This window comes from Ursus americanus, chromosome 12 (genome assembly GCF_024610735.1).
Source record: "Ursus americanus isolate L20-20 chromosome 12, mUrsAme1.1.p, whole genome shotgun sequence".
Lineage (NCBI taxonomy): Eukaryota > Metazoa > Chordata > Mammalia > Carnivora > Ursidae > Ursus > Ursus americanus.
This window is the reverse complement of record NC_142138.1, coordinates 19549189-19562625: the sequence shown is the minus strand read 5'-3', so window position 1 is coordinate 19562625 and position 13437 is coordinate 19549189. Positions and strand designations below refer to the sequence as shown.

At 35.4% G+C, this 13437-nt stretch overlaps 2 protein-coding genes across 5 annotated transcripts in view; one reads left to right on the top strand and one right to left on the bottom strand.

Annotated features, from left to right (window-relative positions):
* The window catches only part of ITGB3BP (integrin subunit beta 3 binding protein), a 59166-nt gene that overhangs the window by 11395 nt on the left and 34334 nt on the right, over nt 1-13437 (top strand). For all 4 annotated transcript variants that reach the window (XM_045802175.2, XM_045802174.2, XM_045802176.2 and 1 more), the window contains exon 2: nt 7073-7115. In XM_045802175.2, the coding sequence (XP_045658131.1) occupies nt 7073-7115 (43 nt within the window). The remainder of the gene's footprint in view (nt 1-7072; nt 7116-13437) is intronic.
* Nucleotides 12138-13437, bottom strand: part of ALG6 (ALG6 alpha-1,3-glucosyltransferase) — a 99421-nt gene continuing 98121 nt past the window's right edge. The window contains exon 15 of the mRNA XM_087865960.1: nt 12138-12344. Within this exon, the coding sequence (XP_087722086.1) occupies nt 12330-12344 (15 nt within the window). The 3' untranslated portion in view covers nt 12138-12329. The remainder of the gene's footprint in view (nt 12345-13437) is intronic.

The window sequence follows — 13437 nt, the reverse complement described above, 5'->3', positions numbered from 1 at the left end:
AGAAATGCTAAGAAATAAGAGTTTAGAGATACAGAAAATGGAACTAGGAAGTCTAAAATTACTTCTAGATGAAGTCTAGAGAAGAAGAATGAAGGAAAGTCGATATTTGGAAAGATTATGGTTTAGATTTTTCCAGAACTGTTAAGACATAGATCCATAGAAGATACTACCTTAGAGATAAGACCGTTAATATGACATCTTTTGGGAACCTGTATTGAAACTACCTTAAACAGAATTGAAGGATCATAAAAAATTAAAGGAATTAAATATATTCCTCAATTTGAGACTGAATTTTTAAGTTAAAAATAAGTACAATTAATTAAATAAATCATTAATTTATGTAACACTTTCGTGTCCATCACTGTCAGGCTTTGGGGATTCAAATATGTACAGATATTGTATTTGCTGGGAATTTTAATTGTTGTGGGAAAGATAGTTTAACAAGGATGTTTAACCTACCACTCAACAGAGAAGGTGCTAATGATATAAATATCCTAGTCCAGGGAGGAAAGACGAACATATGAATAGACTGTTTCAGTGTGATAAGTTTTGTGAGAGGGGCATACACAAGTGCTATAGTGCTATAGAGTAGAAAGATCCTTAATGCAATGCGGACTGTGTTAGGGAAAACTTAGAGATGATTGTGCTAGATTCTCAAGGGGAGGGTAGACATCAATGTAAATTTATTAATTTTTATGCTATAAAATATAATACACACAAAAAATATGTAAAATATCACCCGTTTCCCATATTTAAAACTTTTGGCCCCTGATAAAACTTTTTGGCCTCTTTTGATAAATTTTAAAAGGATTTAACTTATGTCCTTTATATATATATACATATATGTGTGTGTGTGAGTGTGTGTGTGTGTGATATACATAAGCTTCTCACAGGAGGAAATAGTAATATTAGTGTTCATTTTTGAGAATACTCATTTAAGAATGAAATTATCTTACGGCATTTCTCATTTTATTTTGCCCAGTGACCATCTCACCTCTATTTATTTATCTTCTGGGGTCAGTATTCCCAAATATATCCCTTTACTTCTGTAAGAATTGTTTAGCTAATTCTCTATTAACCTTTTAATGAGGAAGCTTTTGACACAAAAAAGCATCTGTTGCCCAATAACTGCTTAAGGTTTTGGCCAGTTTTATCATGAAGAATAACAGACGATTGATTATTTAGGTGCTTTCACATGATGACCATATTTCTACATGTAACAGTATTTCTCTCTACTCACCCATACGTGATAGTGAATTATTGTATGACCACCATGAATGTTGAACACAAAAGAGCACTTGAAAGAACACAAAAGGCTTGAATGAAAGGGAGAATATAAAAAGGATAAAAAGGATATAGAAGATTCTTCTCCCTTCTTTTCTCATTCTCATACATAGAATGGAAACTAATCATTTCAGGTATCTCAGTTTACACCAGAGGAGTCCTATGGGATGTGAATTTGGTCATTGCCTTTCATCAAAGGATTTCTAAGCATTTCACAAGTATACTCAGTCCTTTAAATACTCTTGCAATATTGTCATCACCATTATAGTGAGAAGTAAATGGAATCACTGACGTTGTAAGTGATATTTTTATCTTCCATTCAGAAATTCCCTACTAGTTTACAGGCCAGTATTATTATCAACTTTATGAAGCTTAGTGAGTTTATGTGATTTCCCCAAACTTAGGGGAGGAATTTGGCATAGCATCAAGGCCCTCTGAGTCTTATCTGGTTTACCAAGTTTATCTATCTCCCCCCACACACACACTCTTACCCTCAGCCCTGCTATTCAAAATTATATTTAATCCAGTGTTTTAAAGAGAAACTCAAAGTGGCATTGGGGTGGCTCAGTCATTTGGGTGTCTGACTCTTGATTTCTGCTCAGGTCATGATCTTGGGGTCGTGAGATTGAGCTCCACATCAGGCTCTGCACTGAGCATGGAACCTGCTTGAGATTCTGTCCCCTCTTCTCACTTGCACTCTCTCTCTCAAAAAAAAAAAAAAATTAAAGAGAAGCTCAAAGCATGTAATTTTGTGCTTTTTGAGGTGTTGTTCCTCATTCTTAAATTAGAAATCAAATGAAAGTTCATTTTTTTCTAGAGTAATTTCTTTTATATTGTCACCAGTGTTAGTAATGTTGTATAATGAAACTTGTTCTGTTCTGATAGCATCAGAGAATCCTATTCAGGATACTACCATGTGATAAATAAAATAGAGCAGGATAGTCTTAGTAATATGACTAATCCTACAAACATAGTTACTTTTTATTCCTCTTGATATGAAATTGCATGTCAAATGTATTTGTCTTTCCTAAATTCTCAAGAGCAAAATACTGGTAGCAACCAGAATTTTCATCCCAATGAATCTAAACTTAGTACACCTAAAAATGAAGCACGGGAGTTAAATTATGGACATAGGTGTAAATTTGGGTTAAGTTGGAAGTGGGAAGTAATCTGCAGAGGTAATAAGATTACCAGTAGGAGGGGCGCCTGGGTGGCACAGCGGTTAAGCGTCTGCCTTCGGCTCATGGCGTGACCCCGGCATTATGGGATCGAGCCCCACATCAGGCTCCTCCGCTATGAGCCTGCTTCTTCCTCTCCCACTCCCCCTGCTTGTGTTCCCTCCCTTGCTGGCTGTCTCTATCTCTGTCAAATAAATAAATAAAATCTTTAAAAAAAAAAAAAAAGATTACCAGTAGGAGGGAGGAAATTAGGATACAGTAGATAAGTGCCCATTTAAAAAAATATTTATTTTTTAAAAGATTTTATTTATTTGAGAGAGAGAGAGATTAAGAGAATGAGTGGGGGGAGGGGCAGAGGGAGAAGCAGACTTCCTGCAGAGCAGGGAGCCCGTCACAGGACTTGATCCCAGGACTCTGGAATCATGACCTGAGCCATCCAGGTGCCCCTAAAGTTTACATTTTAATCATTAGGTGTACAGTTCTATGACATTAAGTACATTCCCCTTGTGCAACTGTCACCATCATCTATCTCTAAAACTTTTTCCATCTTGCAAAACTGAAGCCGTGCCTGGGTGACTCAGTTGGTTAAGTGTCTGCCTTTGGCTCAGGTCATGATCCCAGGGTCCTGGGATCGAGCCCCAAGTCAGGCTCCCTGCTCTGCCGGGGTGGGGGGAGGGGTCTGCTTCTCCCTCTCCCTGTGCCCCTCCTCCCTGCTTATGTTCTCTCTTCTCTCTCAAATAAATCTTTTTTAAAAATTTTCTATTATAAATTGTAGTAAAACATACATAACAAAGTTTACCTCTTGTTTATTTTTCATTTTTATAAAGCTTACTGTTTTTTTACAAGATTTTTTAAATTTTTATTAGAGAGTGCTCATGAGCAGGGGGAGGAGCAGAGGGAAAGGGGGAGAGCGAATCTCAAGCCGACTCTGCACTGAGTGCCTAGCCCAACATGGAGCTCGATCATATGACTCTGAGATCATGACCTGAGCCAAAATCAAGAGTTGGATGCTTAACCGACTAAACCACTCAGGCATCCTTAAAGTTTACATTTAATCATTAAGTGAACAGTTCTGTGACATTAAGTACATTCACCTTGTGCAACTATCACCATCATCTATCTCCAAAACTTTTTCCATCTTGCAAAACTGAAATTTTATACCTATCAAGCAGTAACTCCCTATTCACTCTTCCTCTCAGCCCTTGGCAACCACTATTTTCTGTGTTTATGAATTTGACTACTTTAAGTACCTCATATGAGTGGATCATACAGTATTTGTCCTTTTGATATTGGCTTATTTCACTTAGCATAATATCTTCAAGGTTCATCTGTCTTGTAGCATGTGTCAGAATTTCTTTCCTTTTTAAGGCTGAATAATAAACCATTGTATATCTGTATTACATTTTGTTTACTCATTTACCAGTCAATGGGCACTTGCATTGTTTTCACATTTTGGCTATTGGAAATAATGCTGCTATGAACATGGGTGTACAAATACCTGTTTGTGTCTCTGCTTTCAATTCTTTTGGATATATACCCAGAAGTGGAATTGCTGAATTATATGGCAATTCTACATGTAATTTTTTGAGGAACTGCCAAACTGTTTTTCACAGCAGCTGTACCATTTTACAGTCCCACCAGCAGTGCACGAACATTCCAGTTCTCCATATCCTAGCCAACATTTTCTGTTTTTTCTGTTTTGTTGTGGTTGGTTTTTTTTTTTTTTTATAATAGACATCCTAATGGTTGTAAAATGGTATATCTTTGTGGTTCTGATTTGCATTTTCCTAATATTAGGGATGTTGAACATTTTTTCATATGTTTATTGTCCAGTAGTACATCTTCTTTGGAGAAATGTCTATTTGAGTCCTTTTTGGCATATCCCATTTTTTTAAAACAAAGTAGTATCCCCTAAAACTGCTTGTAACTTCACAGAACTACCAGAGATATTTCACTTTTAATTGCCAACTAATTCCAATAACGAGTAAATAGGAAAATATTTATCCCGTATATCTAATCAAGTTTTGTCTGTTCTTCCTTTATGATGAATGTTTCAACCATCTCTTCCTTTCTGTTCCTATTAACATCATCCTCTTCCATGTAACATAATTACATGCTTCTATTACAGTTGTTTGTGGTTAAAAGAGTGGATAAAAAAAGTAAAAGCGTATAATATGTTCTTAACTTAATAACATGCTTTGGCAGTGGGCCTAGTTCTAATACGTTGTCATAAAATCCTCTAGAAGGTTTCCTGTTCTTTACCTCTTCCTTAACTCCTCCCCCTCAATTCAACAAAGATTTGTTGTGCCCAGGACCTGAGATATGAGTTTCTGCCCTTCAAGCTGTGTGACAGTGGGCACATCACACCAGTTCTTCCATATTGGATGAACTAAGTGATTTCTTAGATTTCGCCTAGTCTCATCTATTAAATCTTTTCATGATTCTTGTAAATATTACTAGATTTTAGTTTATATACCTAAATTATCTGAAAACCATATCACCTACAATAATTTATGTTTTTAGATTCTCACTAAACTGTTAAAGTGGGAAATAACAGTCTAACCCAGCTCATTTACTTGTTTACTTTTATATATTTCTTGAGCTTCTTAGATCAACCCTAGGACCTAAACCTGAAATCTTTTAAATCCAAACATTTAGTTACTTTCTCTAAGAATTAATCATCAATAAGTAATATTTTGAACAATTAATATCAAGGTGGGATTTGTTTCCTTCTAATAGGGAGTATTACATCTTAGCATTTAAAAACAGGATAAAAAGCACTGTGCTGTGTAATTTAGTTTTTGATTTCTACTTTTGAAACTTTATAAAATACCAAAAATATCTCATATACCTGAATAGTACTATATATTCCAAAACTAAATATATATACTTTTTTTGGATCATCTGCCATTTTTATTTGTTCATACCGCTATTCTCTTCTTGCTTCATTGAGAATTCACATTAATTTGATTTCAAGTGGACTTCTAAAAGATACAAGTAATTTTTCAAAGCGATTTAATCTCAAGAAATAAAGTTATGTGATAAGCTAATGTAGATATAATAACAAAATTAAGTGAGCCCTTTTTTGATAGATTAAATTTTTGTATTTAATATTTACTACTCCATAATGTTTGTAAATTGTCCATCTCTTCTGTTTTTTCTTGTTCTTGTCACTTGTTTGAAAGTCAGTAGTCAGACAAAAAAAGGGGCGCCTGGGTGGCTCAGTCGTTAAGCATTTGCCCTCGGCTCAGGTCATGATCCCAGGGTCCTGGGATCGAGCCCCACATCTGGCTCCCTGCTTGGCGGGAAGCCTGCTTCTCCCTCTCACACTCCCCTTGCTTGTGTTCCTTCTCTCGCTGTCTTTCTCTGTCAAATAAATAAATAAAATCTTTTTAAAAAGAAAAAAAGTCAATAGTTATTTGTCAATAGTCATTTTCTTTTTTTTTTCTTTTTAAAAAGATTTTATTTATTTATTTGACAGAGATAGACAGCCAGCGAGAGAGGGAACACAAGCAGGCGGAGTGGGAGAGGAAGAAGCAGGCTCATAGCGGAGGAGCCTGATGTGGGGCTCGATCCCAGAACGCCGTGATCATGCCCTGAGCCGAAGGCAGACGCCTAACCGCTGTGCCACCCAGGCGCCCCAATAGTCATTTTCTAATATGTATAAAAATTTTTTTTGTTTTTTCTACTACAACCTTTACAATACAGACCTCTTTGTTTCTTTCTTTCTTTTTTTCCTTTATGCTCAAATTCTCTAATATTTTAAATAACGTAATTTCTGTTTCTCAGGGATCAAGAAAGTACTTTTAACATTGCATTTGTCACTGGAAAAACTAGTTTTAATTTATATTGACCTTTTTCTCCTTTGAGCATTTAGTCTGCATTCAATAAAATGTTGATGACTGCTCTTTAGAAGACAGCTGTACGAAATAAAGTATTATAAATATTCAGCTTTCCTTTCTAAGCATTGTCACCAACAGCTGGGCATCCAGTTTAGCAGAACAGATTTTGCACAGAGAGAGCCTGGCATGTTCCTGAATCAGTTTAGTGAGGGAGACAAAAAATAGTTTCTTATGGATTGGGGACTTATAAAGACATAGAGCATCTGTTCCTCAGTTAAGTCATAGTCTGGTAGCACTGAATCATGTTTAAAGCTAGAATAATGTACAAAACTTTTTTCACCTTGTTCATACCTTTATTTTAATACCTAGTGCATTATTTCTGCAAATAATATACTTTCAACAACTCCGTTAAGGGTGTGTAAATTATTTTGTCTTTATGCTTAATTTTTCATTAGTGATATTTTAAAACACAAATATATTGATTTTTATTAAGATTATTTCATAATATGACTTTAATGCTTGAATTGTACAAGAGTGCATGTATATGAAACCATATATAAAAAATCCATTTGAATAATTATTCCATATTGAAATATGCTACTAAAAAATCCAGTTTCATCATCATGAAAATTGCTTTGCTTTCTTCATATGGTATTCTGCTTTCATTGGCAAAAGTAACTCAGAATCTTTGTTTATATTTATTACTCTTAAGTATTTGGCTACTTAAAGCATGTAAATTTAAGATCTCTTTAAATATTTTGTTTGCAGTGTTAAGAGATCACTGAAATTGGATCATCTGTTAGAAGCAAATGTAAGTATTTACCTATGAATTTGTAATTGCATAGCAAGTATATATTTTTAATTTTCTAACAGCAAATTTACCTTAATAAATAGAAAAAATTTCAAAAAACATTGTGATGTAATTGTAATTGGTACACCATTTTCTATATGTAATGTTTTTTATAAATATCATGTATGGAAGTTCCTGACCAGATTGAGGTTTTCATTTAAGAGGCACATTATTTAGAAACCTTAATAAAATAATTCAGTAGAAATGAATTTACTATTTGTGGAAAAAATATTCTGCCACTTAAATGCACAAGAAACAATATGGAACAATGGCAATGCTTTCATCTGTATTCTATAATCTGCTAAATTGAAATAAAAACATTAACAGCATTTTTATATCAAAAATGTAATTACCTCCCTCAGCTATGTTGGCATAATTAAACAATGAAATACTAACACTGTAATAAATTTCACCATGGTTGCCACAATAAAAATAAAAATGTACTATTGCTATTATTTTTTGTAAGTCTAGTCATAGTACCTTCCCAGTGTCAGCATATCATGACATATGTTGGTTTATTATCTTTTCATACCAACTATGGAGCTAGATACAAATACTAATATTGAGGTACTTATGGCCTCAGTAATCTTAAATGCAAGTAAATTGATGAGAAAATAAATTAAAACAAATAGCTAGTCAATGAATGGTGCTCCTACAAAATCCCACATGAGAATGCCATTGCAAGAAATGGATGTTATATGGAATTTCTGTTTGTAAAACTCACTGATAATTTAACAATTTACCATTTTTAAAACTTCCTAGATGCTTTTTTAAAAAATTTAAACAAAAGTGGCAAAATAATGCAATGCCACTAAAAAAATCATTAGCAGTGTAATTAGCAATTTAGAGTACCATTATCCAACTTGTTCTATACAGAATGCAGCTGTGACTGTAATTCTGCATCTGTTTCTTTGGTCAGAATGGTATTTTGGTAGATGAGTAGTCCAGCTTGAAATGAAATACTGTTCTTTCCTGCCCCCAAACTGTTCTTTGGGAAACAGTAACATTATTTGAATAACAGAGACTGGCCATTTAGGAATTCATCCTCTTCATGAAATACAATTGTCATCATGGCAGGCTTACAATCCATTTTTACTTCATATTAGGATATGTCAAGGTAGCCAGTGCTACAGCTAATATCCTATATTAAAAAAATACATTGTTATGTTTGGCCCAATTCTGTACCTTTAAACCAAGGGGACTTAGTTCGACTTAGCTTAGTATCATATGGCCACTCCCTGCTAACTGCAGGTTCTAGCATCTAGCCTGGGCCTTTCTTCAACATTTCTCTTCTATTTTCTGACCTATTTCTGGTAATTTCTGCTTTTGTAATCTTGCCTCATTATTTGTTGGCAGCTCTATATTCACATCTTAGAACTGGCAGCTTTCATTCTGGTGCTAAGTCTAGGATTCTCTCCATTGCTACATTTATGCTTCCATCCATTCCAGTAACAACTTAGCCCTAAAGCAGCCTGGCTCCACAAGTCCACCCACGTGGCAATGAGGCTGCCTTAGCCCATGCAAAGGATAATCAGACATTCAAGACATACCTATAATTCCAGGAGTACCTAATTGCTGGAAAACTGCAGAGGAACTAGTAGTTAACTTTATGGTCATTTTGCCTTACCAATATGATACTGAAGGAAGACTGATATCCACAGAAAGGAGATGGCCCTTACATACCAGTTAGTTAAAGTGGAGCCTATTCATTCTAATCTGCTATTTCCTCTCCCAGAGATGTTCAAAAACTCCCAAATCCCAGTGTTCCCAAAGCAGCTACAGACCTTCATGGAAATTATTGCTCCATGATGTTAGGGCAAGTCTGCAAAAGTCATTTTCCTTATGAGTCCCCTTATGGACAAAACAGAGGTATGAATCATCCCCTGTGACCTTCCTTTAATATCTGGAATGTATACTCAAGTACCATCATTTGCTGAACCTCCCAAATTGTTGAGGGGTAGTGAGGAGTAAAGAATGTTCCAGTTTTTCATCACCTACAATATTTGAGCTGCTCAAGTTATTGTCCTCCAAGCACTGTTTTTAGATGAATTTTCAGAAATGAAGATGAATTTATTACAAACTGCTGCCAGTGGCAATTCAGATGAATTTATAGGGACAACTAGCTACCTAATCATGTATATAGTCTCGTTCAGGCCACCTCAGGGAAGTAATGGAAGAAACAGATGCTACAGGTAGGAAGGGAAGGAGCATACTTCCTACCAAGGCCAACTCAGTAGGCTTGCTGCTAGAAGGAATAGCAGTGCAAGTTGGTGAAGGTGGGGGAGGTGTGCTAATTTAGGCACAGATGCCAGCTAGATTACTCCCTTACTATTGGTAGGACATCTCTGATTATTCCTAGGGCCTAAACTTGTCTTATCTCTCTGAGACAAGGCTTCTGCCAACTCCTGAAATTAGAAAGAACTTTGAATGTTAGGGCATTAGGAAATTTTGTAGCTCTTATTCTGCAGTCCTACTTACTGATTTGGTTCAAATCTACTTCCCTCTCTCCCTCCCTCCCTCTCCTTCCCTTCTTTCTTCCTTCCCTTTTTATTACAGAAATTTTCAAACATAAACAAAATAGAATAATACAATGAACTTCCATGTTCAACGATTATTAACATTTTGCTAATTTTGCTTCATATGTGTGTGTATGTGTGTATACATATACGTGTGTGTATATCTGTATATTTTTTTCCTGGCATGTTTTACAAATCCCAGACATGTCATTTCATCAGAAAATTCTTCAGTATGTATTTCTAACAGATAATGACTTTTTTTCATAACCACAGTGCCATTATCATCCTTATAAAATTAATACTAATTCCTTAATAATATCTTCTACGCAGTGCATATTCATATTTCCATGGTTGTTTCAAAATGTCCTTTTATAGTTGGCTTATTAAAGTCAGGATCCAAACAAGGCTTATACATTGTAATCTTTCTTATATATCCTAAGTTTTTTTAAATCTTGTTAAACTTCACCTTTTTGTTTTGTTTTGTTTTGTTTTTTAAATTGAGGTATCTGTTTTGTAAGTATATTCCACATTCTGGAATTAATTGATTTATTTCTTGTGGTGTCCTTCAAATGATTTCTCTATTCTTCAAATTTCCTATAGAACTGGTGGTTAAAGTTAGAGGCTTGATTAGATTCTGATTCAAATTTTTGATAAGAATACCTCATAGGTAGTGTGTGTAGTTCCTATTGCATCCCCTCAAGAGTACAGAATGATCTGATTTTGGGGTTTGGGCGTTAATCAGCCTGATCCACCCATAATAATAAAATTCCTCATTAATCTTTCTTCAGTGGTTTTTTTTTCATTGATGATTATTTCCTAGATCTTTTATTTCACTACAGTGAAATAAACACTGTAGTGTTGTTGGGGTTTTTCTTACCTTTTTATTATGAAGAATTTCAAACAGAGAGACAAAGGTAATGCACTACCTATTCATTACCCAGCTTTGATAATTATTAACACAAGGCTAATCTTAGTTCACTTATACTCCCATATATACTTTAGTACCCCATATTAGATTATTTTGAAACAAATCTGAAATATCATCCATAAATATTTCAATAATTATTTTTAAAAGATAAAGACTTTTTTAAAACTATAATAGTATTTCTCAGAATTGATAATAATTCCTTAACCATCAAATGGATAGTCTTTGTTCATATCTTCCAATTATCTCATGTATTTTCTAATAGTTTTCTTTTTTAAATTTCAGCATTTTTTATTGAGATATAATTCATATAACATTGATCATTTTAAAGTATACACCAGTAGTTTATAGTATACTCAGTATGTCGAACAACCATCACCACTATCCAATTCCAGAACATTTTTTTTTTTAAGATTTTATTTATTTATTTTACAGAGAGAGAGTCAGTGAGAGAGGGAACACAAGCAGGGGGAGTGGGAGAGGGAGAAGCAGGCTTCCCACTGAGCAGGGAGCCCGACGGAGGGCTCAATCCCAGAATGCTGGGATGATGACCTGAGCTGAAGGCAGACGCCTAATGACTGAGCCACCCAGGCGCCCCGATTCCAGAGCATTTTTATCATACCCCCCCCCAAAAAAATCCCATGTCTCTTAGCAGTTAAGTGGTGCTAATTTCCTTCTCTTCTCATCCCCTGGCAACTAATTTACTTGCTGTCTCTATTGAGTTACTCATCCTGGATATTGCATGTAAATGGAATCATACAATATTGTGGCCTTTCGTGACTGGCTTCTTTCATAACATTTGCGTGTTTCATCAATGTTGTTGTATGTAACAGTACTTTACTCCTTTTTATAGCTGAATCATGTTTCAGTTTTCTTGATTAGGTACTTAGGGGTAGAATTGCTAGTTTACATGATAATTCTATCTTTAACTTCGTGAAAAACTGTCAAAATCTTTTCTACAATAGCTGCACCATTTTATATTCCCACCGGTGAATGAGGAGGGTTCCAATTTCTCCAGATCCTCCTTGCTATTATCTGACTTTGATTCTAGCCTTTGATTGTAGTAGGTGTGAAGTAGTATCTCATTGTGGTTGTTATTTGCATTTCTTTGATAATGTTGAGCATTTTTTCACATGCTTATTGGCCATCTGTATATTTTCTGTGGAGAAATATCACTCAAATTAGTTACCCATTTTTAAATAGGATTTTGTGGTTTTACTTTTGTGTATGCTGAGTACTATCACCTTATCACAGATTCTCTGGGTTGTCTTTTCATTTTCTTGGTAGCATCCCTTTGATGCACAAACGTTTTCAATTTTGATGAAGTCCAGTTTACTTCTTCTTTGATTACATGTACTTCTGGTGTCATATCAAAGAAACTATTACCTAATAAGTTAATTTTGTACATGATGTGAGAGTGGGGGCATGTATATTCAGTTGTCCTAACACTATTTGTTGAAAAGATATTCTTTCCCCCATTGAATGGTATTGATACCCTTCTTGAAAATCAATGAGCTGTAAACATAAGGATTTATTTCTGGACTCTCAAGTTGACTCCATTCATCTCTGTCCTTACAGCCACTACCACACTTTCTTAATTACTGTAAGTTTTCAAAATAAAGTTATAATTGCTGTAAATTTGAAATCAGGAAATGTGAATCCTCCTTTTGTTGTTCCTTTTCAAAATTGCTTCTGCTATTCTGTATCTCTTGCAACTTCATAGGAATTTTAAGATCACCTTGTCCATTTCTGAAAAAGAGCCATTTGGAATTTTGACAGGGATTACAGATCAAGTTTGGGAATTTGCCATCTTAACATTAGTAATTCACCCAACAACAGCAGAACATATACTCTTCTCATATATTCTCTCAAAACAACTTCCCTATCCAGGCCACTTTCAAAAGCTTAAGATTGTGGGAGTAGAGTTTCAGGTACAGTGTGCATATTCTAGGGAGATTTTCCGTGAAAGCCCTTGTTTGAATAGCAGTGTTAGAGTTCCTTTGCCTCACTCCTTCCCCTCACCAAGAGAGAAGAGGAGGTGATGCTAGGGATCCTGGACTAAGAAATATGGCAGTACTAGCTGCCTATACTGACCCTATATATCCTGCTTTTTCTACTATTTGTTTCCTGTTCCTTGAACTTTTCTGATTGCAAAAGGATAGTCATTTACCCACCATAACTAAATTCTGTGCCTCTGGGAGGAGGGCAGGTCAGTGAATCTCATCCTTCTCCTGAAAGTAAGCTGGCTTTCTCTGAGGTTGGGTCCTGCTGGGCTTTCAGGATATGAGGCCATCATCTGGCTGATGCTCTGATAGAAGTGGCACTTCTTGGGCAGGAATAGTATGCATTCCTTGGCTTAATGGCCTAGATGTTCAGTTGTAGCAGCAGTCTCATTTGCATCTGTGCTTCTGCATGTTCTTCTCCTTTGGCCACCTCTCACTCCCAATACTGAGTACCCCACCAGGTCTGGGGACACAGATTCTAGGCCCTTGGCAGACTTCTTAAAGGTGAACTCCACTGCCTTGCCCTCCTTCCTTCAAGCTCAGAAGCCCTCCATGTCATGTAGGCATTAATATTCTAGTGATATGCTAGATTGGATGAGGAAACTACAATTCAGAGTAGGTGGTATACCCACAATAGCACACACAGCTAGGACACAGCAAAACTATTACATGAGCCCAGTCTTCCTTCCATATAACACAGCTGTTTTTCCTGTAGTGTAATTACTTAAACACTTTATGAATCTTCATTCTATTTGGCAAAATCTAATTTCTAATACTCTTTTTGGTTCATATTATCTTAACAGTTGACTAAATTTATGAAATGTTTTCATTTTTTTTAA